We start from the raw sequence: 27899 nt of genomic DNA, 5'->3' as shown, positions 1-27899 counted from the left end.
ATTTTCAGCATCATTACTCCAGTCTTAAATCTCACACAATCCTTCAGAAATCAGTCTAATATGCTAATTTGCTGCTCAGATAATCTCGTTATTTACCAGTTTATTTATGTGCATTAACATGACTCATTTATCTACTTAGAAAACAGTTGTGCTGCTCTTATATTCAGTATATATATATATATATATGTGTGTGTGTGTGTGTGTGTGTGTGTGTGCTGTCAAAAAATTAATTACGATTAACCGCACCCATAATAAAAGTTTTTGTTTCTATAATAAATGTGTGTGCTGTATATTTATTATATTTATATAAATTAACGTATATAGTATATATTTTGAAAATATTTACATGTATATTTTTATATTCATATAATTTATATATAAATATATTTTATGTATAAACCTAACATACAAAAACTTTTATTATGGATCAGATTAATCACAAATAATGATTTGACCACACTTACACACACACACACACACACACACATATATAAATATAAATATATACACACAGTATATTTTTTATGTAAGCTGTGAAATTATTTTGAAATAGAAATCATTAGCAACATTGTACATCTTTACTGTAATTTTGACAGATTACATGTTTTCTTACAAAAAAATTAATAAAAATAAATTAGAGACCACACTAAAACACTCATAAACCTATTCAGATATGTGAGCTGTGAAACAAAGAATGATTGCAATTATGAATATTCATCTATCTTACATGTTGTGATAGCCTGTTGATGGGAGCCCAGACGATTCATTCCAGCAGCCCTTTTGTTTTCATCTCATTTTATCTCACTGTTGGGATGCGGATCTCAAAGATTAGTTTGTGTCCTGAATCGAGAGGACAAGTAGAGGACACGCACTGAACCCGAGCGCTAGCGGATATGAGTGTTCCATTTGGAAAGTCATGAAAAGAAGAATAGGTCAAGTCTGCTTAACCCGAAACACAGATGCAGCTATTAAACCTTTGGCTTCCAGACTGAAATCCACGGTCTTAAACAAGTCTCCCAAGGCCAGTTTCCACCAGCTTACTCCGTCCAGGCCAGTGGAAAAGGAAAGCCATTGTGGCCGATGTGATGAGGTGCACTGTATGGCTTGGGTTCACCTCTGAAGATGGCTTTGAGTTTTCTTGCTTTATTAGCCAGAAACAGACATGAATAAAGCATGGGAACTGCTCTTAAAGAGCGGACCAGCTCCAAAACGTATGCGCTTGAAACAGATTTGGAGAAATTCTTAATGTTAAATACATTAATACTGAACTCCAGCACATGATTTATTCTTTACCGTTTGTGCAGCAGACATTATTGACAGTGAACACCACCAGTTGTGTTTTGAAAGATTGTACAACTACAGATATAAAGCAAAACATTTTCAAGAAGTAATTTGCAGGTTTTAAATGATTAAAGGAACAGCTCACCCAAAAATGAAAATTAGCTGACAGTTTACTCACCCACAGGCCATCCAAGATGAGTTTGTTTCTTCATCAGAACAGATTTGGACAAATGTAGCATTACATCGTTGCTCTTCAATGGATGCTCTGCAGTGAATGGGTGCCGTCAGAATGAGAGCTGATAAAAACATCACAATAATCCACAAGTTATCTACACCACTCCAGTCCATCAGTTAATGTCTTGTGAAGTCAAAAGATGTGCTTTTTTTTTTAACAAATACATCATTGTGTTTTTAACTCTAAACCTTTGCTTAAAACCAAAATAGGATACCATAATAATGTTTCCTACAGTGAAAAATTCCCTGTTCCTCTCGTATCAAAATTCCTCTCGTATCAAAATCCACCAATGTATTTGTTCAGAACTGTTTGGAACTGTTTTTTTTTTTGTTCTGCTTAATCAGTGCATATTTCTCTCCTGATTCAGACAAGATGACTTTTTCACTGAATAAAGCTATATTATGGATATAGGAAGCAAGAGTTTGAATGATGTTTTAATGATGGATTTGTTTCTTATACACACAGTTTTGTTTCACAATACATCAATTGATGGACAGGAGTGGTGTGGATTACTTGTGGATTATTGTGATGTTTTTATCATCTGTTTGGACTCTCATTCTGATGGCACCCATTCACTGCAGAGCATCCATTAGTGAGCAAATGATGTAATGCTAGATTTCTCTGAATCTGTTGTAATGAAGTAAATGTAGTGTTCCTGTGGCTCAATTGGTAAAGCATTGCGCAAGCTTTTGAATTTTCCTGTGCCCTTATGAATTGTAACTGCATGGAAAAGAGTTACCAGCACTTTCTACAAAATCTCTCCTTGTGTAATGTACAGAAACCGATTTTAGCACAATTTGAAGGATAGCACAGAATTAAAATGTTGTTGAACTATCCCTTCCACCACTGAACAAGTTTCACTGTAACATTTATACAGTCCCTTTCTGTTTAAAGGACTCAAATATAATAGATACAACAGTGACCTAAACCACCTGGTACTGAGCCAGAGAAAGTGCAGAAGGAATATGAGAGAACAAAAAGTGAAAGGACTGAGATTTATGAAGAGAGAAACTGTGTGTGTGTGTAAGAGAGAGAAAGAGAGAGAGAGACAGAGCTGCGTGGGTCTGAGTGAAAACAGTTTTGTTCTTCCAGTGTTTGTGTGGAGTGATTGTTAGCAGACAGAACAGTGAGGGAGGCTTTCAGGCGTCTGTTAAGTTAACAAAGCACAGTCCTCTCCTTATGTAGCTCTTATTGTATGAATGAGTTAGTGTCACAGAGAGAACGTCAGCTGGACGAGACTCAACTGTTGTTTATGCGTTTGTGAGTGAGGGAGTGGGACGGATATAAAGGGAGGAGAGATAGCCAAGCGGAGAGGTGCTTCTATTTGTTTTCATTTTTCTGTAACGATCGAGGAGCAACGGAAACACAGATCGGCTGTCAGTCTCAGTGCACACACTGCAGAGAGGAGGACTCCTGTGGACGCACACGCACGTGTTCGCACCTGTTGAGCGGATCTGTTCACGTCCTGCAGTCATGTCTGTCTCCACGGGTGTGTGAGGGGCTGCTCGTGTCTATCAGGGGTCTTCCTATCTTACAGGGGAGAGATGTCATCGCTCTATTCACGCAGCAAGGACCTTTCCTCTCGCTCCAGAAAGTCCCTGTCGGACTCGCCGCCCTCCTCCCCATCCCCGAGCACCAAAACATTCAGAGTAAGAGCCAGCTGTGTTTGCTTTGTGTTTGTCACAGTAACACTGACGTTTCAACAGGCAGTATTGTGTTCAATGTGATCTAACTTTGTCATTTGTCACTTTGAGGATACAAATGTTCATTTGTAACAATGTTTTAGGCTATGTTTAAGGGTTTTTGGTCTTCAGCTGCAGTCGCAAGCAAGTTTTATGGGTTAAACATTTTAGTTTTCAAGTGCTTATTTGTTTATTGTGGTGCTTGCACAGTGGAGTCCGAAAGTCCACGTTGAAAATCTGGGATATTGTTTTATCATTCAAACCTGGAAATGAACAGTGTTTTAGGATTCTGAGCACTTTTAAGCAAAGAAATGCATCCTTAATTTCAGATTTTGCAGTATTTCTATGTCACTTATCAAATTGTAGTAAATTTGTGATAATCAGGTTTTATCCAAACTTATGTAGTTCATGCAGCTCGAGTGCTGCTGTCATTAACCCTGTAAAGCCTGAGATGAAATTATAATCAGAAAAAATATATATTTATAATTATTATTATTATTATTATTATTTTTTGGATGTATTGTATTTGATACATAAAGCTTACTGTATATGACTCATATGATATAGTAAGAATATGAAAAATGACACCTGACGTTTTTGCAACTTGCTATAACAGTATGAAGCATAAATCATTCGACAGTAGGCATGTGGTATATTGTTTACAACAGGTTTTTTTTGTTCATGTTGGTTATTAAAGGTACAGGTTGTAGGACCTGTCACTAGAGGGTGCACTATCAAAACAATAACAATCGCATGGTTTGATGACGCTAACAAGGAGTGTGGGATGATGGGATTTGTTGTCTTCTACCCAACCGCTGATGGCCATCAATCAGACAGAAACATAAATCATAGATTTAACGCGAGTTCAGCGATTTGCGCGAGTAGATTACATACAAAGGCAATGCAAAGACGCGATCAGACTATGGATCAGACGCATCCTCGCGCAGGTCTAGAGATGCGATGCCCTGTGTTTGGCGTGTATGCCCCATAATACTAATCTTGTTGATCGTTATAATAGCATACGTTTTCTGTGAAGATATGAATCAAAACAACTCACCTGTCGAGTAAAACACAAGCGAGATCGGCATCTCTTTCTAGTTGAAGTTTGTCGCAAAGCTGTTGTCATGTGGTTTCTCCGTCAGTAAAGGCGGTAACAAAGGGGAACTAACATCATTGACAGGTGACTGCACTGCCACGTGTCACTGTTTAGAATGGGAATTTTCTCATGATTTATAAGTAGTTGAAAACATTAGAGATATTGTTAGTAATCAACTGGACAAAATATATAACACTAGCCTAGTGGTTTTTGAATATTTTACTGCAAATATCTTATCTATATACAAATTGTACCTTTAAGGAAACCGTAGAAATGTATGTATCAGACATGATGCAGTAGGTTTTAAAGGGTTAAAGCAAACCAAAGCTAATTATATTGGTAAATCAGTACACAGTATGAACAAAATTGCATTAAATAGTCCTTAAATTGCAGCCATCAAATCAATACTCATGTTGTTAAGGAAGTTGTGATGCTTGTTTATGTTTTTTTGTTATGAGATTGTGTTGTTGTGCCGTGACACCAGCGAGTGAACAGAGCTTCAGTGTCTCTCATGTAAACACTGATTCAGGAAGCAGTGGGAGTCAGTCCCAGCCATCACGGTTCACTCAGTTTCCAAATGACTCTGGCCATGTCCCCCAGTGATTTGCTAATAATTACTGCAGAGCATAAACAGTCTGAAGAGACTTGGTCAGAAGAGACTTGTTAAGAAAATGCTCTTCAAATGCTTAGTATAGGGTACAGTATTCAGTTGATGGGTTATAGTTGACAAAGGATGTGAAGATTTTTAGGAAGTTCTTGTCAGGTTTTGTTAAGAAAATATGAGTGATGTTAGTTAATTCGTGAGTGGATGCTGCCAGTGATTGCTTTGCGGTTATGTGAACATTTCTAGGTGTTATGGGTGTCTCTTTTTATAATCCACCAGACAGAGATCATAAGACTGGTTAAGGCATGCGGTAGAAATAACACACACCTCTTCTAACCAATGATTTAAGGAATCATTCAGCATAAACAGTAAGCTTGTCTGAGCAAAAACTGAGCAAAATACTGAGGCTATTAAGGAAAAGTGTATAATTCCGCTCAACATAATTGTGTATAGGAAAAGCTGAAAGTGGAAATGGTTATTTTTTTGTTCCAATAATTTATAAATAAGTATTTTTTTAGTACAAATATTCTGCACAGGCACTTTAAAAACATGGTAACCTCTAGTTAACTGATTTAAGTCATAAAACTACAAATGCAGTTTCAAATGTAATGCTAAAATGATTAGAAAAGCAGTTTCACACTGAAAGATGTTGCTGTCACTGCTTGATATTTCATGTCAACATGCCATTTCTGAATATCTTTTAAATGCATGAAGTTATGGCAGTGTATGACATGTTTTGATCCAGTTTGAGTCATTATGTGTGTGTTTGCGAACAGGGTTTGTCCTGTATTATTAGGCGCTGAGCTGATCTCACATATAAGCCAACATAATCCAATATTTCCCCTTAATAGATTTAAACACCTTTCCTGAATAATACATAACTATTAATGTGAATAAAACAAAAACGTATTTTCAGCAGGATCAAAATCTGATCAAATTATGACATGAGAAACCAATCTCTGTGTGTGACGGTGAACACTGTGAGTTACCTCTTACACAGTCAGTGAGTTGTAACTACAAATGCATAAACGGTTCCACGTGGCTTGCAAATGCTGGGTTCGAAGAAGTGCGACCATAATGCATTTCATAAGACTCAGTTTTTAAATCTCACTGGACCAATCCAGGATATACTGTTTCATAATCAGAGAGCATTTGTTGAAACGCGCTGTTTCAGTTTTTCTTTTGGCTGCCGTATTGTCACTTTAAAACCCCATGAACAAACGCAAAGTCTGTGAGTGAACGAGACCAATAAAGGCCCTGTTGACGTGTGGATACTGTGTTTACTTCAGTGAAAAAAATGCCTATAAAATCAGCAGGTGCTCCAGATGTTCTGTCTTTAGGAAGGTAATGCAAGCACTGAATGAAGAAGAAACAGATTGCCATTAGTCCAGTGCTTTTCCAAACCTTCAGTTGAGTGTGACAGTCCAATTTGGACATAAAACTGCTGCTTCATGTATGACATCACTAGTCCCACATCTCTGTAGTTTAAGCTAGACGTTACTCATAACTTCAAGTAGTTAGGGGCTGTTTATACAGAACACATTTTTGCATAGCACTGAGCTGCTTTTCCATTGTCTTTCTATATAAACATGCTAGAAGGACGTTTTTGCCCATTGCATTCAATTATTGCATCTTTTGCAGTGTGTCGTGCTTGACAAGGCATTTCAAAAACACAGAGCTCAAATTGAAATTTGTAAAAAAAAAAAAAAGTTGTCAGCTCCGGCCTGAAAAATTAGTTCTGTGTGAACAAAACTAATAAAGCAACTCTTTTGAAACAATAGTTTCCTTCACTAGAAAGCTGTGTCTTTACTACCTTGACTGTAGCAAAGGTATTGCCACATTGGAGCTATATAAGGGCAGTATGTTCTACTACTGTCCAGTGATGTAATTCACAATTTAATCAAGCTGTGTTTTTTGTCTGACACAGAAACATTTTTTTTTTAATGAATGAATGAACAATCTGGTTGTTAACATCAAACTCTGGGTGGATACATTTAAATTAAATACAGTTAAAAAAAAATTATAAAATAAACCCTAATTTACAGTACTGAGCCAAAACAGCAAAACGTGTATGTAGTGAATTGCAAAATTTAACTAACTACACCTCTATAAAAAATGCATTTCATTAAGTCATATTGTGAATTATTATTATTATTATTTATTTTTTTACGTTTTAATTTAATAAATTAAGTAAATTTCTAAAACACAATCCCATTATCACAAATTAGAATTAAACCACGGTCACACTAGACTTTTCGTTCCATTGACTTCCATTAATACGCATTTGAAAGCGTCAGACGGGAAACGCAAACCTGTGTGAAAAGTTTTGGCATTTTGCTGCGTACCAAAGTTCAAGCGTTGTGAACTCTTGACCCGCAACACGTGACCAACGGCAGATCGATACGTCACAGCATGACCTCCTATCTGAATTAAAAGAACATAAATATAAAACTGCACGGCTGCAGGAAACTGGAGACGATTGTATGTTATTACATTTTCGGTGTATTATTATTGTGTATGTGTTGACGTTTTGAAAAAATGCTGCAGGACGTGACGCCATATCATGACTGTTGCAGCATCTGAACAAATTTTGTATGCTCAAAGTGTAGTGTGACCTTAGTTTTAGCAAAGCAATCGTCCCTACTTCCTGTAAAAGGATTAATTCAGTCCGGTCTGAGCAAACAGTGTGAAATCAAAACAACAATATAGCAATTGGACATGCTATTGTTGGGCGAAAAAAAGCTTGTTACTGGAAAAGCAACACTAGATTTAAAGCAGCTGAATAACTGTCACATTACTGCAAGGTTTACCATCTACTTTTACATAGTTACTCCCCAGCTTTGGTCTGCACACTGTTACAGAGGTTTAATGTTTAGTGATGGTAACGGCAGGCTCGCCACATAATAGGACAAGATTAGCTGAAGAAAACGCTCATGACGTTTTATGTTTCCTCTAATCATAACATGCTTTTTTTCCCATCAACAAAGCTGCACATGTTGAAGTTTCCATGACGAGTGGAGGCAGAGCGCGTGAGGTCTCCTTGGGAGCGAAAGTTAAAGAGAGCGAAAGAATAAACACATGTGTTTTGTTTTTAGGGGTCTTCTAATCCATGTTTATGAAGAACTTTTTATCCCAAACAACAGAACACAGGGTAATAAACAGACAAACACATCTGACCGGGCATCTGAAAGCTTTTTTTAAAGGGATCGTTAACAACAATAAAGTCTGTCATCACTTGCGAACACTCATGTCAATCCAAAACATCATGACTTCATCTTACATGCAACATGAAATTGATTTTTCTTTTTTAAATCCTGACCAATTTGTCATTATAATTACGGTGAATGAATACTGGTCTAGAAACTTCCAAAATGACCAAAAAACTAACAATTTACATAAAAGTGGTTCTGAGTTAAAATATAATTGTACAATAATAATAATAATAATAATAATAATAATAATAATAATAATAATAATTATTATTATTATTATTATTATTATTATTATTATTATTATTAAATATAAAATATAAATATAAAAATTACTTAACAAATAAAACGATGTAATATCATCATTGTAATATTTAACTGTAAAATACAATAAAATTGTTTATTTTATTTTTAAAAGCGCTTCTCATTACAAAGTAGAAAACCTTTTTCAGTCTTTGCACTTCAATATTTCAGATTTAATTAAATGTGATGCTTGCTATTTCTGAGTGTAAGTTGTTATATGGCCATTTGAATATGAAATCATAAGATTAATTTTCTCAGTGTCATTGTTCACTGAACATAGCTATCTATTTTTGCTATTTTCTGTGCTGAGTCCATGAAAATTCATAAACAAGTCTGAAAACTCGTGAAAAGTCATGAAACGATTCTGAATAAATCATGAATCATCTGTATCCTTTTTTGAAGTTTTAAAAAGATTCTATTTATTGTAATTACATGGCAAAGAGCAACCGGCACACATTTCAGTGCGAAAGAAAGAAACTTGTGAAACTACATAATGAGTAAATGCTTCAACATTTTCTTTTCTTTTTTTGATCAACTGTTCCTCGATCAGAGCAGATCAGAAGAAACCAGCCCTTATAAAGTAATCAAAACAAATGACTTGATTTGTTTTCTCTTAATATATCTGGCTTATCACCCAAAGAGCGATGGGAGCGGCGAAGAGAAAGATCTGCAAGCCAGAAAAGTCTTTTTTTGGACTTGTGTGTTGTAATACTCCTTTTGAGTATGATGATGCTCACATTTTCCATTTTGCATGCTGGCAGCCGGACTAGCTGGCTCTCGAAGGGGGGGATGAAGCGATGAGGGGAAAGAGAGGATTAAAGTGGTTGCATATAAATACTTCAGCATGAGCCAGATCCTGTAAATGTTACAGTTTGTGGAGTTATGGGATCAGGGTGAAGCCCACAGCTGCGTGAAGCAGTCTCAGTCTGTTACTTCATACTGTATATGAGTTATAGAGCTCATATGTGCTAAACGCATGGAGAATTTAGCAGCCCTGCGGTGTTCATGCTGTGACCCGACACAGTTCACATGCCTTTGATGTGCAGTGAAGGTACAGTTGTCCTGCTGCACTGATCCAGCTTTACCCAATCTTCATTCATCCACTGGAAGAGAATTGACATAATTGCTCACAGATCTTTAACAGTGAAAAGGACGCGCTCTCCAGCTCTGCTATAGTCAAGAGTGTGAATTCCAGAGAGGTTTGACCCCTCAATTAAGGCTTAAACCCCTAAAGGAAGCCAAAATAAAAGGGCCTTAAATATGCAAAGAATAAACCAAAGCATGCACATATATTGTTTTGAATCCCACAACTCTTCAGACCAGAAAAGAGACAATCCTTAAAAATCTGGAACCATCAACTCAATTCAATATCACATGATCAAAAACAGGTCTAAAAACATCCAAAGAATAACATTGTCTGCCAAATTAAACATCACATAATAATATTAAAATGTCCCACCCTGATACACACTGACAATAATATATTGAAAGTAAGATACAAAAGGTATCACATGAATATAATATAATATAATATAATATAATATAATATAATATAATATAATATACATACATATACTGTATATACACATTACACTGTAAGAAATTATTGTGATTTTAACAGTAAAAGACTGTAAAAATGCTACAGTAAAAACCTGTTAATTGGTTATCAGTAAGTTTCCATACTATAAACGGTGAATAACTGTGATTACATATAATGTAATTGTACAGAAAAATACTGTTAAAATCACGTTTTTTGGAAGAGAAAAAGAAAAAGTAATTGTACAATTTACAGTGAAAAAATTTTAAATTGACACTTCATATTTTATGTTTTTTAGTTTTATTTTTTTTCTTAACAGTTGTGTACATTAGGCTTTATCTTACATCTAATGTTGTTAAATTAATGTTTATTGCATTATTTCAGTATCATGTGTGTTACCGTGATGGTGTTTAGTGTTTGTGTGAATATATATATCCCTTCTCAGCTTGTGGAAGAGCTGTTTATGATGAGCTTTGACTTTCTCATCACCACCTGTTTTTGGTGATTATTAGTATTACGAAATAGTGGTTCAAAACAGATAAACCATATTTATAACGTTGAAGTTCTGGCAACCACAGCTGCCGGTATTTTACTGTAAATGTCAAAGATTTTTTTTTTTACAGTGTACAGGGTTTGAATTTAACTTTTGGCTACTAATTGTTTTTGCTATAAGCCATTCTTAACTTCTACTAGCCAAAACAAGAAAAGAAATCCAAAATAAACCCAACAGCTTGCGGCTGTTCACAATGGATGTGGCAAAGGCGGCATTGCAAATGCTGTGCAACTAGGCTGTATTTAATATATCATGATGACTCACGAGTTCAGTATTTGTGCTAATTCTGTGCAGATTTGGCTTAAATGAACTTCCCCAAGAAATAATGAGAGAACCTCATTTACGGAAAGTAACCTACGAAATTGCCTAGTGATTTGAAAGGGTCACCTGCCACAGCTGATTTTTGCTGATTGAATTAAAGATATGTAAAAATCATAAGATAAAAATTCAACTAAAAACAAAAAAAAACATCTAATGGCATCGCATCCTTTATATGTGCCAGCTAAATGAAATAAAGTGAAATAAATGATAATGGATGGATGGATGGATGGATAGTTAGTGCCTTCCAGCGTCAGTATGAAATGCTAAACAGAAGCAATGTGTTTTTACGCTTTCATTATTTGTCACTTTATTATGTAATTGTGGGGGTTTGATGATGATCACATTGAAACAGTGGGTTAACGTCTCTTCTCTTCTGCTTGCTTCTATCCTCATTCATCTGATTCAGTGTTATTTTTACAGCAGGGTGGAATGTGTGCAGCACTGCCTTACATGGTTTACTGTGGTGAAAATGTGTGCCTGATTTCTCCTCTTCTCTTTCTCTGTAGAGAGTGAGCACAGGGCCAGCAGGTGCCTGTGGGTAATAATGCCCCCTGAGGGCTTTAAAACTTCTGAACGGCAACAGCACAAGTCTGTTCCATGATTTACCCAAAGCAGAACTTGTTCTTGGATAAACACTCCTATTAACTGATAGGATTTGGAGTATAAGGATATATTAAGGGAATAGTCCCCCCCTCCACCAAAAAAAAAATATGGAAATTGTATTTATTCAACCTCCTGTCATCCAAGATGTAAATGAGTTTGTTTCTTTATTGGAACAGATTTGGAGAAATGTAGCATTATATCACTTGCTCATCAATGAGTTCTCTGCAGTGTATGGGTGCCGTGAGAATGAGAGTTCAAACAGAGCTGATAAAACCATCACAATAATCAAAAATAATCCACACCACTCCAGACCATCAATGTCTTGAGAAGAGAGAAGTTGTGTGTTTGTAAGAAACAAATCCGTCAAGACCTTCCAAAATATGAATCCGCTTCCTCCAGTGAAAAAGTCCATCCCCTCTCACATCAAAATCTTGACATGTTTGTTTTGAACTGTTTTGGTCTGTATTCACTTAAACAGTGCTTGATCTGTGTATATTTCTCTTTTTATTTAGTTGAGATTCCTTTTTCTCTAACAAAAGCATATTATGTAAAGAATGCTCATATTTTAGCTGGAAGCAGAAGTTTGTAGTTTAAAATGCCTTAAAGCTGCGGTAGGGAACATCCCAGCCGGAACTACTTCTCTCTGTTTATGTCTATGAAGAATCACAAAGTTACTGGGTTACTCCGCCGCGGTACCCCCGAAGCAATCTAAAATAGTCCGAATATAAACACTTATTATAGGTGCACCCTAGTGATTCAGGACAAGCTAAAAACACGGTTTGGAAAACGGATTCATGGTGTACTCGCTTATTTTGTAAATTTTTCTACATTTTGAACACAAACAAAGTTACGGACCGCAGCTCTGATTGGTTGTTTCTTACCGGGAGCGATGGAGTTTCTGCAAATGGCAATAGGACACTGGGAGGAGCCAGAGGAGCTTGATTTTTTTCACAGATTATCTGTCTCATGTTCTACTGTCAGGACATAATGACAGGTTTAACAAATATGTAAAAAATATTTTTTTACAAAAGTTCCCTACAGCACCTTTAATGATGGATTTGTTTGTTATAAACACAACTTTTCACTTAATATATTAACTGACGGACTGGAGCGGTGTGGATTACTTGTGGATTATTGTGATGTTTTTATCAGCTGTTTGGACTCTCATTCTGACGGCACCCATTCACTACAGAGCATACACAAGGGATGCAATGCTAAATTGTTCTCTAAATCTGATGAAGAAACAAACCGACCTATATCTTGGATGGCCTGAGGATACAGTTTTAGCAAATTTGCATTTTTTGGTGAACTGTTATTTTCACTGATTGTAAGTTAAGGTGGTTTATATTTGTATTTCCTCCTGGACCAAGAATAGATACCAATCCAAAAAATGAGCGATAACCTCAAAATGACCAGACATGAGAACAGGACCACCAGAGCACATATCCACTAAATACAGACTTCATCTACCCCACATGATGTGACCACAGAGAACTAAACAAGACCACCAGCACACATTGTGAACGTTTCATAAACTGTTTTGTTGTGGCTGCATGTAAACACTTGAATAAGACATCTTGCCTCACTTTGAGAAATCATAATGATTGCCAGTAAAACACAAAGCAGCCACAGATATCACAGCAGTTATTGTAAGTCATAGCTGCAGGTCAAGCTCTGTTTCTCCTCCAGTGTTGTCGTGATGTGGTCAGAGAGCAGGTTCCTGGGGAAACTCTGTATAACCACATAAGGAGAGATGTCTCTGAAATACTGTGTAAACATTCAGATGGGCCTGTCTCTCCAGTGGCCAAGGGCCATGCTCTCATCCCTCTGTTTATTTCTATGTAAAAATACCAGAGAATCATGCCAAAAAATAGCAGATGCATTTACGATCAGTTTATAAAATATCCAAAATAAAGTATATAATATTACACTATTAAATGCACAAGTTTGATAATCAAAAAAGAAAAAAAAAAGAGTACAATAAACCACTTCAAAATGCATTTTGAAAATAGATTTAATTTCCTGTTTGAGCAATAGTTTCAAAAGTAGTGTACTTTGTTACCAAAGAGACAGTTTCAGAGCTTGAAGGACATATGTACAGGTGATTTTACATTTTTATTCAAGTCAAACTTAAGCTTGCCACAAAGCACCGGCAAAAGTAATTATCATAAATGTGCCAGGGAGGAAATAGTAAGGAGTTATTTGAATTATTTACTAATAATCTAGTGTTTTCTGAGTCTGTGGCACAGAAGTTTCAGAGCCTGGCTCATTAGACGTGCCTTTAGAGAGTAATGCCTCTATACAGATTATGATTATATAATGAAAGAGTTTTTGTTTTCGATAAGTTTTATTTCGTTAAGTATTCATTTAAAGCTTTCTATATATACATTAATCATGTCTGTGAAGCAAGTATTCAATGAGTTCTCCTGTTAAAGACGAGACGGCAGAGAGCACATCATGTTTGTTTTTCTCCATTCTACAAAACCACAACATTTGTTGATATTGTGAAATTTTTTTAAAATTAAAGCAGACCATTCACAGCCATGAATAAACCTTAACCTTAATAAAAGCCAAAACGAAATACAATCACTTTGCTGTTACATACAAAACTGAACTATTTTAATAGCTGAAAGAGAAGTATAAGCTGTTTAGGGAGAAGGAGGAAAAAAGACGGACTCGGGCCGGTAATTCTGATAAGCTGTCAGACACGGGCCGGACTGGGGCCTAAATTTGAGGTCTGCGCAGAGCTCTATGTCAGAGAATACTCTAACCCTGTCAGATGTGCCGTGAAAAAACTATCCAGACTTTGTATCTCTATTATAATACGCTATTATTATTTTAAATAAAAAAAGTACCGATTAAAAAAAAAAAAATAAATAAATAAATAAATAAATAATAAAAAAAAAAAAAAAAAAAAATATATATATATATATATAAAATGAATTATATATATATATATATATATATATATATATATATATATATATATATATATATATATATATATATACTTTTAAGAGTTGAAGTGCATATTTAATACAATTTAGCGGACTTACAATGTAATGAGCAGATAAAAATATATATTTAAATAGTACAGTATATATGGACATTGTTAGTGGACCAATTAACTAATGAGATTGTAAAAAGTGATTAAATCTCCTGTACTTATAGAAACATCAAATGTAAAATATCTAATTTGGTATAATTACTTTTTAAGCACATGAAAAGCTCTTCTTTTTCTCTGCCAAACTTTGTCCTGCTGTAGTGACTGACTCTGCATGACCTTTTTTGGCGTTGTTCAGACGTCCCCTTCAGACAGTGGACTGTAATTCCTCTCTGATGCATAATCAAGTGTGCTGCGGAGTGTCCAAACAGGATGTGCTGTCTTTAGCAGAGGAACAGATGGGATTCTTTCTCTGCCTTTCCTTCTATCGCTTTCTCTCTGGACTGAACAGCCTTAAATCTGAAGCAATGAGAACATATTACCAGACCCGTGTGGAATCTGCACCCGCCGAGTAGCTTGACTGTAGTTTCACTACTTGAAATTACGAGTGGCTTGTAGCTTGCCATCTTTGTTATGGATGTTTCTGCTTGTACTGTCAGACCCTTACACCTTCATTTACCATCTCTGCACATCCTCAGGATAAAAGGTCATCCAGACAGTGATGGGTGGACAGTGATGTTTACAAAATGTGACTATGTTCAACATGTACCTAAAATGGAAATTAAATGTTCTTTTAGTAGATTTACTGTCTGCAAGATACCCTCCCATAAAAACAACCTGATTTATGTGCTTGTGCAAAGAAAATTTAGGAATGTAGTTGCTAGTGGACAAAAATGAGCAACTACAATTTATTACAAAAGAACAAATGCACAAATTCTCTTGAAATTAGCTGTTTTGCTGTTATTGCTAAATGTAGTTGGTGTGATTTCAAATGTGAGAAGAAGTGGGTTTACTAAAAACACACATATGCACAAGTTTGCAACAACATATCATTCTCTTGCTCCAGGCATTTGTATATGGCAGACTTCCATTGACAGATTGAGGGGTCTAGAAGACTGTTCCAAGTCCAAGTTCCAAGTTCAGTCGCACTTAAAAGGTTTACTGTTTGCACAATAAGTTAACTTAAACATGTTGACATTAAGATTCAATCACTATGACTGGATCAAGAAGATCAAAAAAACACCCAATCAGAAAACAGCTTGTTTAGAGTTGTCCAAAACCAATAGCTTTTGTATCCAGATTAGTGATCAGGTGGATGCAAACGTTCCCATGTGTTATGATGAAAGCATCGTGACAACAGAGGATAGGATCCAAATGCAGGCTTTATTTGTAAACGTGGTCAGACAGACAGGGTCCAGTCCCAGCAAACAATAGTATCCTAGGCAAAGACAAAGATGAATCCGTAAACAGGCAAAGGTCAAACACCAGCAAACAGGTACAATCCAGGGTGAGACAAAATTAGTAATAGGATAAACAGTCCAAGGTCAAAAAACAAGAAGGCAAGGCAAAGCAAGGAAACACGGATACAAGAAACAGGTTACAGGCTAAACAGTAATCAGCATGTGTGGATGTGTGCAACATTTATAGTGTAAGACTGGTGAAGTGATGAGAGACAGGCGATTGCAATCGATGAGTAGTCCTGGCAAAGGATTATGGGAAATGGAGTCCAGGGTGAAGTGGCAGGAGTCTGGAATGGAGTGCCCTCTAATGAAGCTCGCGTGCACTCCAGCTAGAGATTGTGACACCATGAAAGAGAAGTGTGCTTAATTGTATTGAATGTGCACTTGTAGTGTACTTAAAATATAATATTAATTAAATAAAAGACCACTTAAGTGTACTTAAAGTGAGTTCACATTTACTTTGAATATGTTACACTTGAATACATTTATAAAGTGTACATTGTAACAATGGCAAATTAAAAGCTTTACTTCAAAGTACATTTTAAACCATTATACTTTAATAATGTATATATATTTATTCATTAAGCTGACGCTTTGATCCAAAGCGACTTACAATTGCTATATATGTCAGAGGTCGCACGTCTCTAGAGCAACTAGGGGTTATGTTATTTTGATGTGTTGGCTAACATACTAAAGCACATGTAAAGTACTTGATTACAATTTTAACTGTAGTGGATTACATTTTTATTACATAATAAAGTATATATTTTGTATATAAAAATATATTTTAAATGTATTAAATTTGCATCTACATCAATACAAACTTGTAATCCCAAATATATTTAAATACATGAAATACAAGTTTAAACAGAAATTGTATTTAAAATATGCTAGGACAATTTTTATTATAGCTTCAATTGAATTATTCTGAAAGAAGAAAGTTACATTCACCTAGGATGCTTCGGAGGTGAGTAGAAGATGGATGAATTTTCATTCAGGGGTAAATTAACCAAGTCCAAAAAAGCACTCTAAAGTGCAAATAATTGCGTTAATGTCAGAAGATATTACAAATAATTTTGTACTTAAATATATCATTTTAAAGTATATTATTTCTGGAAGTACTTTTTTGTGCATTTTTCTTTCACAAGGGTGCATTGCCAAGAAACAAGAAAAACCTTCATGTGGAGATGTGGGTCTATGAGTAGCATAATCATGTACTTGAATGGTTTATCAATAAATACCATGCAATACTATGGTACATGAATGAAAAATAATAACTTTGTGAATATTACTAATGTGGTTATCACCGTTATATGTTAAATGAAAAGTTAAGCACATTTTATCTAACTTAGTTTTTTTTTTTTTTTTTCTAGCAAGACCGGGTGTCAAGGTAAGCTGCTCTATTCCTTGTCTAAAACATTATTTATTAATTTTCTTTTTTACTGAAAGGGAAATTAATAAAAACTGGTATGATCAACACTTACTTGATAATTGATGTTAAAAGCAGGTCAGACCCTAGTGGTGTGGAGTCTCCATCAGACAGACTGTCAGCCCGGACCAGCACATACACACGCAGAGAGAACAGACTCGCCTCTCTGAGCAAAACAGAGGACGACTCGGCCAGCAAGGACTTTAAGAAGGTCAGGATAACTTTGACTAATAAAATACTTACTGTGTGTTCAATACATTAGATATTCTCCCTCAAATACTGTCCCCAGAGATAAGGGTGTGTTGAGGCATGGAAAATGCATATATGTACTGTACAGTACAAATCAGTACTACATATATCTAAATGCCAATGTGTTTATCCAGTGCAGACCATTAGCTGTCTTCTGTTGACCAGCAACAGGAAAGCAGCTCCCAGTGGATATGCTAAATTAGTCAGATGAACTGGACCCTTGTTTGTTTCACTTTATCAGCTGTATGAGGACGCACTGACTGAGAATGAGAAGCTGAAGTCTCGACTGCAGGACAGCAAACAGGAGCTCACAAAAATCCGCTCACAGCTTGACAGAGTCACACAGGTGAGAAAACAATCCCAGGAGATAAGAAGAGAGATTTTCTGTGCCCTGAATCATCCGCCAAGAGGAGAGACCTGTGTTAAAATAATAGCACAAACCAGCTCTCAGAAAACAATCAGGCTCCCCAAGGCCTGACTTTTGTAGTAGCTCACAGCCTCAGGAATTACAGTCTGTGAAAAGCAAGTAATATATCCAGATACTGGTCCACAACTAATTTCTTATTAAAACATTCAACTTTTGTACATATTTTGCTTTGAATATGAATTCACAGTATTATTTTACCCCTTTTACGGTTTTGTTTCTATGTGCATTGGTTCTCTTTTGCTTATTAATCTTTCTGTGAATGTTTTTCAGAAGCAGGACAGAATATCAGAGAGGTCCTCTGTATTTGAATCAGAGAAAAGGGTATATATGTTATCATCATATAATCACTATTGACACTTTCTGAGAAATTTCAATGTGTTTCTAAGACCTTGAACTGATATTCTTCCTCCATGCTGTTCTCATAGTAGCTATATAGTAATTTGTTCCCTATCGAAATGTTACTCCTGTTGAACTGTCATTGACTGCTTGGGGAAACTACTGTTTACTCTGTTACTGAAGCCTGATTTGTAAAAAGTTTTGTAGTGGCACAAACCAATGGCACTCGAGCCCACCAGAAGGTTCAGAGCCGACTGCTACTGTATATAAGTCGTCCCGGAGCACCATTTCATCAGAATCTTCTCCTTCAGCAATGAGACCATCTCTTTGCTAGTGTTGTTTTTTGCGGCCTGTTTTAATTTTAGTTTTAGTTTAGTGTTTGTGTGAAGTTGTCATTTTAGTTTTTATTAGTTTTAGACACGTTCATTCTCTTTATAGTCTAGTCTAGTTTTAGTCAACGAAAACTGATGGCAATTTAGTCTAGTTTTAGTCAATGAAAATTTTATTTTAGTCTCTTTTTAGTAATACCATTCTATTTAACCCAGTCAATATAGTACAAGAACCTAGTAGTATAGACGAAACCACAAATTTCAAACAAGGTTATCTTATTAAATTATTGTTCCCTTTCGAAAGGGAACTCCCCGCTGCATCTGGAATGGATGTATTCTTGAGTCTATAAGGTAACCATTGTTCCCTGAGAATAGGGAACGAGACGCTGCAGCCTCTAGAGGGCGCTAGGGGAATGCTGTCAGTGTGACCGGTGTCTTAAGCACGAATGAAAAAACGACAATGAACTCTATATTGGCAGATGTAGCCCATGTCATAATCAGTATTGCTACTGCATTCTGCTGAGGTCTCCGCTCATCAGAGCTAGTTAGATAGCTTGATAGTTAGATAGTTAGCCATCTCGAGGCCGCCTTGATGAACTGCTTCAAGGACTGAGCATTGTTTGGCTTCCTCTCATTTAAGAGGGTTATTCTGCTGAAGCCTCCACTCTCCAGAGCTCCTCGTAGGGAGCAGTTAGGTGTAGGTGGTTTTCTTCAAGCCTCACTAACTGTTTAGTTGTTTAGTTTAGTGTAGCCAGGTCTCCTCTCATTCTGAGAGTCATTTGCTAGACCTCCACTCTAGAGCTCAGAATTTGGTAGGTGACCTAGTCTATGAGGTACTCATCCCTCAGCATGGTGGTGTTGGTATACCGTTCCCCTAGCACCCTCTAGAGGACGCAGCGTGGAGTTCCCTTTCGAAAGGGAAGGTCTCAGGTTACGCATGTAACCATGGTTCCCTGAGAATAGGGAACGAGACGTTGCATCTTTCTGCCATGCCTCGGGAACTCCTGCATCCTTCAGAAAAAGATGTGGATGTTGTATTTCACAGGTGCCCTTTTATACTCTCAGTAGCATTACTGATTATGTCATTGACTACACCTGCCATTGTCGAGTTCATTGTCATTTTTTCATTCATGCTTCAGACACCAGTCACGCTGACAGCGTTCCCCTAGCGCCCTCTATAGGATGCAGCGTCTTGTTGCCTATTCTCAGGGAATGATGGTTACATGCGTAACCGGAGATGTTACCTTATAGACTCAAGAATACATCCATTCCAGACACGGAAGACTCTCTGATTTGAATTTACAACATTTATTTTACCAACCAAACATGTTAGAAGTACACACACATACATTTAATTAAAAACAATAAATAAAATTAAAATACGTTTTTAAAATCTGCAAACTTTTTTCCCAAAGACGAACCTCAGCTGGCTGGCCATCGGCCGAGGCTGAATTCAGATATTAATTATACACTATTTGTTTACAGTTGTCTTGTTTTTGATGAGAAATACAGCCAATGGTTTAAGATTGTTTTACGTCTGTACATAAATAAATTATTAATTCATCAACTCATTCATCACAAGACTTGTACTGCCAAATTATTTCTTCTCACCGGTGATTCCCGACAGTTTTAGAGGAGAATTACTCCTCATCGCTCCCCTGTCATTTCAAAGAGTAGTACAACGTTGAATACGACGATTATAAAAGCCCTGTCTGTTTGGGAAGGTGTGCTCGCAGTCAGCGGAGCCAGGCGAAAGTATAAATCCTGCTTAACTTTGTTGTTGTCTTCTAAATAATGCCGCAAGTGGGGCTTGTGATGTTGCTTGTGACGTTCGCCTTTCTACATTCATACATTTAATTTCCTCCCCTTCTGCAATGAAGTAAAAATCATCAGTAAAAATAGAGCTTCTGGCCACTCGGCTGCTGGCTTGGAAAGCCATTCCGGGTGTGTCAGATTTGGTTCTGTAAACTATAGCACAAGGCTACTTGCATCAGTTTGCTCCCAGTCCACCTGTGTTCAGAGTTTTTGTGCAGACTTCGGTACAAAACAGCGAATCTCATGTTCTTTGATCCGAAGTGCCTGCAATACTGCCTGCAAAGGGTGACGTAAAAATGGTCCCCTTAGCGAACAGTGGGTCAGGCTTCTACAGGTGATACATCCTCGTTCTTAAAAAGATGGCCATTCAAATTGTTGACTTTGAAGCAGATCCTTACACAAATTTGCCATGAGGACTGATTTCTGCCTGTGGATCTGAAAGATGCTTTTTTTCCCAAAAACATCAGCCTGTGTCAAATACCATTCTTAAGATTAACCGTCAAGGGAGTGGCAGATCAGTATCGGTCTTACCATTTGGTCTGTCCCTGGCCCCCACACTTTTATGAAGTGCATAGACACGGCTCTTCCTCTCTAAGACAGATGGGAATCACCTAGAGTGTCTTGGCGTGCAAATATTAAGGTCTTTCTGAAGTATTGTGTTTAAATGGACAAATTCACACAAAAATTATGTCAAAATGCCCACCTTGGTAAGTATCCTATAGCAGACATAGTTGGCTGAACTTACTTGATGCTCTTTAGCCCCTTTCACACTGTGATTCTGGAAAATGCAAAGGTAATGTGCCCCCGCAATTGTTCCCGGGTCGCTAGATTTTGCCCCTTTCACATTGCCAGTGATTTCCCGGGAATGTGTTCGTGCGTTTACACACAACCCGTAAAGGTCCCGTAATGATACGTGACATCAGTTGCACGGAAATGTGCGTCATCACTATGACACAGCATTTGTTCTGGCTTTTGTTCACACAGAGCTAGTTCCCGGGACTGAACCCGGCAATTTTTCTGGGTCCCCAACCTGGGATCGATCCCAGAATCAATCCCGGGATGTGTTTGCGTTCACACAGAAGGCAATCCAGCAATGTTCCGGCAGTTTTCCGGGTCCAACGTGCAGTGTAAAAGGGGCTTTTGTGGCTCAGGCTTATGGAGCCCTTGCTGAGTGTTCCTGGGCTGCAGGCTAAGTTCTGTATCTGCTTATTAGCAAGGTTCTACTGGATATGTTCCCCAAGCACGTAAAGGGAGTTACCTTTTGTTAGGGAATTCTCCGGTTATTTCGGTTCCCTGAGATAAAGGAACTAGTGTTGCGTAACTGGCTGTGCTGTAGTTTCATGCGAATCGATGGCTGAAACTTCTGGCCAACTTATATAGTTGTATCGAGCACCATTGTTTTCTGCAGCTTCACAAATGTTAACAAATCAGGCTTCAGTAACAGAGTAAACAGGAGTTTCCCCAAACAGTCGTCAGTGTTGACATGACACTCATTCCCTTACGTGAGTAAGCGGAGCATTTCCAAACTGTTTTAATTTATCTTATAATTATATAAGTTCAGTCATTTAAAATTTTAATTTAATTTAATTGTTACATTTGCATAAATATAAAAAATACAAATTATTTAAATAAAACATATAAATATAAAACAAATATAAAAAATTGTTATTGTTTTGTTTTACAGATTATAAAAAATAAATAAATCTTAATTATAGTTATTTATTAATTGTGATTTTATTTATTTATATATGTATTTTTTTTTCCTGTGCTTGTGTAGGAAAAAGAAGCTTTGGAGAAGAGGGTTACAGACATGGAAGAAGAATTAAAGGTAAACGAAAAACGTATATTAAATGTGTTTATTTTTTAATTTTTAGGATTAGTTATTATGAGTTCGGGTGACTTGTGGGCGCATGTTCAAAGATGCTAACTTCAACTTTTACCTTGTTTGACAGTTTATTTGAACTGACTGTTAAAAAGGTCAGATCACGAGATTTTAACAGCTAGTGTAACTACCATGCCTCTTTTGACCAATGTTAGTCAATCTCAGACACCACAAAACTTGCTACTGGCCCACACCAAAGTCATGGTCACTACTCTCGGCTCTGTAGCATATCACAGCTGCAGCAGTACATGGTGACCTAGTTCCAGCTACACCAAGGCCGTACTGAATCCAGCACAGAGACACGGCACGGCTTTTGTTCAGCATTCCAGCAGTAATTGCACATAGCTGGCATTTTGAGGGGCCAAGAAGAGCATGGTGCCAAATATATAAAAGGCCAAATCAGTGTGAGGGAGATGAGATATCTACGGCTGCTGTAGTCCGCCAGGCTCAGTTAGATAATTGATCCATGTTGCAATTGAGGTAACATGGACTCTGGGGTGTTTTGTTTCAAATTAGTTAAAAGTTCATTAAATTAGAGCCAAGATATGCAGATGACATGAAATATGCAAACAGCTTTACCTCCAGAATACAATGGAGGGAATAAAATACACTTTTAAAAATGAAAGGTTCCAATAAGGTTTTTTTTTTTCACATATGAAAAATTGCTGTTAATTTACCTACGCTAAGGCCATTCAAGATGTAGGTGACTGTAGATTGTTGTCAGTAGAACAATAAAGATGAATTTTAGCTGAAATGGTGGTCATTGGTGATTCGTTAAATGTAAGTTAGAGACTACTGTCAATTTGAGAGTCAAAAAAAGCATATCGGACAACACAAAATTAATACCTGTGGCTCCTGACGATATATCTTCAATCAGTCTGCGCAAGAAACTGAACACTATTTACAACATTATTACCTGTAATCCAGAGCCTCAGTCAAGTGGTTGATTCACTTTATATGCTTTTATATGCTTCAGAGATGTAAAATATCTGTGTTTCACATCATTTTTGGGTGCTTGATTATGTAAATTAACTGAATCAGTTCTAAACAATTTCATTTCAGTCCATTGAAACAAACTCTCTAAAAGAATTAGTCTGCGTAAAGAGCAAGAACACGCCAATCAGTGTCATCAGCAGCAATGCACAGGACTTGATTGAGAAGAATGTCTCCAAAGAAGTTTGTCTTGGGATGTAAGGGAAATACAGCCTTGTTCAGCTTACTTAAGAACCCATTGTTACGTAACAGTGGATGCAATTAGTTTTTCCGGGCAGCAATGGAGTTTTGCAAGTGTGTTTGTTTGTTCCCGTCATTTCAGTGATGAATAATGATGAAGTCCCAGTTTGATGCTGGATTTGCACATCATTTGATAATAAAAGATGAAGCGGTCCCAGTGATCAAAGACTCCAGTCATGATTGTTGGCAATTGGCCTGCAAGTGTTCGCAACTTTTTAGCTCCAGCCACAGTGCCCCTCCAGAAGCTTGGTTGCTTTCAGAGAGAATCATAAATCTGTATCTTTCTTTTATAAAGATGATAAAACTAAAGACTCTTTGGAGATATTAAATATGCAGTACTAGTCGACTTCAATGCTCTGCCATTAGGCTTTAAGCTTGACTTCGACTAGTCGCCCGTCCTATACAGGGCGCAACAGGACAATAAATGTTCGAAGGACTTCCACATTTATGCAAAATTTTCCAAAAAGTTAAAATTAAAAATAAATGTATACACCGAAAGGTCCACAAGACGTGTGATTATATTACTGGATTTCTCAATAAAATAGCTTTTAACTAAAAATTCCAAGCATGTATTTGTTAATAACTAAATCCCACAGCGCCACTACTACTAGAGACGCTGCCATAAAGAAATAATTCACACACACAATCGCTCTCACTAATGCATTCATAAATATAATCTTTACTGTGTTACATTATCTGTATCTGATTTAGAACAAGCAGAAATCTGTGAAAAATATAACAACCCAAAGGCAAAATAACTGATGAAAATGAGCTGTTATATGGGTATGGGGCCATAGGGGCCATGGGGCCATGTACGCAGCGCTGTGTCATATGCCATAGCTGTGCACAAGGTGTTCTTCACAGCTCCAGACTTATTTGTTCATTAAAGGGGGGGGGGGGGGGGGGGTGAAATGCTCGTTTTCACTCAATATCCTGTTAATCTTGAGTACATATAGAGTAGTACTGCATCCTTCATAAATTCAAAAAGTCTTTAGTTTTATTATATTTATAAGAGAAAGATAGTCTGTACCGATTTTTCCCGGAAAAACACGACCGGCTGGAGGCGTGACGTGTGGGCGGAGCTAAAGAATCACGAGCGTGAATAGGCTTTTGCGTTGAGAGCATGTGGAAGCTGTGACATTACCGTGAGGGAAAACCCATCATCCAAAACAAACCATGGCTTACAGTCAGATTCAGCCGTTTATTTATGATCCAGAATCAGATCCAGAGGCTGAAACTGAATGAGAGCAGCAGCAGCAACGACTCGCTCCGAGAGGGGGCTCGAACCCGGGTCTCCGATGGGAGGCGGATGCACTAACAAGGAGGCAGAGATATTTGAAGCAGTTTTACTCACCGCCTGTGGTTCCAACACACGATCATGACCCTTTTTCGTTGGGATTGCATCATCCTTAAGAAATAAACGATACGCAAATCCGTCGTCAAACTGGGCCTTGTGAACAAGCATTTTCGAAATGCAGGGAACAAACAAAAACACTTGCACAACTCCGTTGATGCTCTGTAAAAATAAACTCCATCCACTGGTCCCTTAATGCTGTTTTTTTTTTTTTTGGTAATCTGTGCAGGGTTGTCTTGCCCTGGCAACCAAAAACACACTTCTTTTGTGACATTTCGCGACACTCTCGCTCTGATCAGTGAATCGCTCTGATCAGTGAAATGTCTGTGCTGCTCAGCCTCGCTATACGGGAGCGCGCGCTCTTCCGGCAGAAGTGCCCAAGGACCCATATAAGGAAATTCCGCTCCATCTAACGTCACACAGAGCCATACTCGAAAAAAAATTTCCAAAACTTGTGACAAACCGGCAGGAGTATTTTGGGAACAAAAATACTCCTTCAAACGTACAACTTAATTTTTGAAACTTTGTCCATGTTTAGCATGGGAATCCAACTCTTTAACAGTGTAAAAAACTCAGTATGCATGAAATAGCATTTCACCCCCCCTTTAATGACGGCCTCAGCGACTAGTCAGCTTCAACTTAAAAAAATCAGAAGTCGTTCAACCCCTACTTCTATACTGTAGGTACTCAAGGTTAACATGAGATTGGCCAAAACTGTATGTCCCCTTTAATATATCATCAAGAGCGATGGGTATCAATCTTTTGTGTGAAGAGCCTAAAGAACGTTTGTCCACTATAAAGAACCTTATTTTTTTCAATGGAACGGTTCCATAAATGTTAAAGATTCTTGATGGAACTATAAATACCATTAAAGAACTTTTATTTTTAACAGTGTATATTTATGCAGCTTTTCAGACACTAATTGGACTCTCACTTCATCGAGGTCATAATCATAATAAAATGAGAAGCACTTGTGTTTGTTTGATCAGTGATGTCACTGTTGCCCCAGCAGACACCTTCAGTGAGGTTTCGCTACCAGCCCTGAGTTCATCCTCAGCTGGACTGGGTGAAAGGGGGCAGATGGTGAGTGGTTTTGCCCCACGCGTGGTTGCCTGCTCACACATACCTAAACACACCCATTTCTACATAGTGAGAGTCATGTAGATCACTCTTTGTCATAGATTTGTATCCATACTTTTTTTTGTCTTTAATGCTCTCGGAACAATTCTTACTGTAATTCCCCAACAGCAGGCTTACCGTCCTATGAAGATGACAGTGAGCACTGTATGAAAAACCACTACTCGTTGTGACCAAATAATAAAATGACAATCCCAGAATGCATTGGCTGAGTCGAATCGTACTGTTGATTAGAAATGTTATGTTGATGCCATGACATAATTACTAGATGATAACCTGGGACGTCCTGGAAATTAGAAGCAACATTCTAACGCCAAACTCTGTCCGCAAAAGTCGTGATTAATTTAATACTGTTTTCGACTCCAAGCCTCGATTCCACTGCAATTGAGTAAAATTTAGTTTTGTGCACAAAATATTTATAGCACATTATTAAGAACTCACAATATCAATTTTAACAATCCGAAAAAAATAATAATAATAATAATAATCACTCTCTGGCCAAATATGATTTCACTGTGAAAACAAAGGTTAGGATTATAATTTTTCCAGTATATTATAGCACACCATAAATGTATATCAGCACCATTTGCTGTTTACTTTTGAGATCTGATGTAGCATTTGAATCTGGAATCAGTGAAGTGTAAAATCAAACTTAACAAGGGGTTTGGAATCACTTGTTATCAAGTCATGTCTTGCTGCCTATGTTAAGTGTTTCACATGGCTGTTTTTGAAGGATGTTACATTAGGTTAGTTAGCTGGTTATGCAGCATAGGCTACTGAGTAAGGAAGAGAGGCTCAGCAGAAAGAGACGAGAGCTTCAGCGCCATCTAAAAGCCATTTTGTGACAAATTGAAGCACAACAGCACTTGTACTGGTTATCTGTGCTGGCCGTTATGACATGCCAACCTCCATTTATCAAAGCAGTGCGTTTTTTCATTGAGTTAACAATTTAAATATGACTACAGATGCTCTTTGTAGAGACAAAACAATGAATCAAGAAAGAGCTCTGAACAGATGCCGGATGCCTCGCAGTTCTCTGTTGGTTTTTCATGCATTGAAGAAACTCAATGGCCTGGTCCCAGATCCATAAGCTGTGAAACCATGTTTGGAAACGGTGTCAAACCTCAGGGTTTCTCCACATGCTGGTTCAGGAAGTTTCTGAGGTTGACCACAGATGCCTCATGGTGCTCATTAATCTCCTCACTGCACAATGTGGTTTTTATAAAAGAAAATAGTGGTGATTACTACTTTTAAAAGTCATCCAATAAAAACTAGATTTTATATTAAGTCAGTGGTCATGAAGATGTTTGCAAGCCTGTTCTCCTCATCCTTTTAATGAATGACTAGTTGCACGTTCTGTTTGTCAGTTCATCCAACACAAATTTCTGTTCTCACCTGATCGTCTCTGCATGCTTATATTTCTGTTTCCATTCTAAAGTCAGCATGAAACTCGTTTTATTTGTATTGTGACATTTAAGAGTGAAACATGATTTATATTCTAATGCATTTAACATAATATTTGATTCCTATTCAAATGTCCTTAAGAAAGATATAGGACCAGACTTGTTTACTGTTGACTTTGTTTAATTTTATTCATCAGAAATTTATTGATCAATGAAAAGTTATCTTATGTCAGGCTTATATGTCAGGTGCTTGGAAGGTGGAGAAATAGGAGGGTGGTGCAACAATTTCAAGCCAATATATAAGTCAAATGCGGCGATATGGATTTTCACCATGGTGAAACAGTTAAAGTGTTAGTAAAAAAAAAAAGAAAAAAAAAAAGGATTGATAAAAATTTCCATCGATATTTAGATTTCGTTAGTCATTTACCCCTAGTATGAAGTGTTTATAAAAAAAGATTGGTGCAGTAAAAATTGTTT

At 37.1% G+C, this 27899-nt stretch overlaps 1 protein-coding gene across 9 annotated transcripts in view; it reads left to right on the top strand.

Annotated features, from left to right (window-relative positions):
• Nucleotides 1–2612: 2612 nt before the first annotated feature.
• The window catches only part of LOC128011664 (protein phosphatase 1 regulatory subunit 12B), a 30445-nt gene continuing 5158 nt past the window's right edge, over nucleotides 2613–27899 (top strand). For 2 of the 9 annotated variants that reach the window (XM_052594337.1, XM_052594338.1), the window contains exons 1-7: nucleotides 2616–3165; nucleotides 17202–17218; nucleotides 17333–17468; nucleotides 17748–17852; nucleotides 18204–18254; nucleotides 22191–22241; nucleotides 25892–25965. In XM_052594337.1, coding sequence (XP_052450297.1) covers nucleotides 3061–3165; nucleotides 17202–17218; nucleotides 17333–17468; nucleotides 17748–17852; nucleotides 18204–18254; nucleotides 22191–22241; nucleotides 25892–25927 — 501 coding nt within the window. In that variant the 5' untranslated portion in view covers nucleotides 2616–3060 and the 3' untranslated portion in view covers nucleotides 25928–25965. Of the gene's footprint in view, nucleotides 3166–17201; nucleotides 17219–17332; nucleotides 17469–17747; nucleotides 17853–18203; nucleotides 18255–22190; nucleotides 22242–25891; nucleotides 25966–27899 lie in introns of all 9 variants that reach the window. The other 7 variants (XM_052594339.1, XM_052594340.1, XM_052594333.1 and 4 more) reach the window with 6 other exon arrangements.

Source organism: Carassius gibelio, chromosome B23 (genome assembly GCF_023724105.1).
Source record: "Carassius gibelio isolate Cgi1373 ecotype wild population from Czech Republic chromosome B23, carGib1.2-hapl.c, whole genome shotgun sequence".
Classification (NCBI taxonomy): Eukaryota; Metazoa; Chordata; class Actinopteri; order Cypriniformes; family Cyprinidae; genus Carassius; species Carassius gibelio.
Note: the sequence above shows the minus strand (reverse complement) of the source record. Positions and strands in the feature narration are given on the sequence as shown.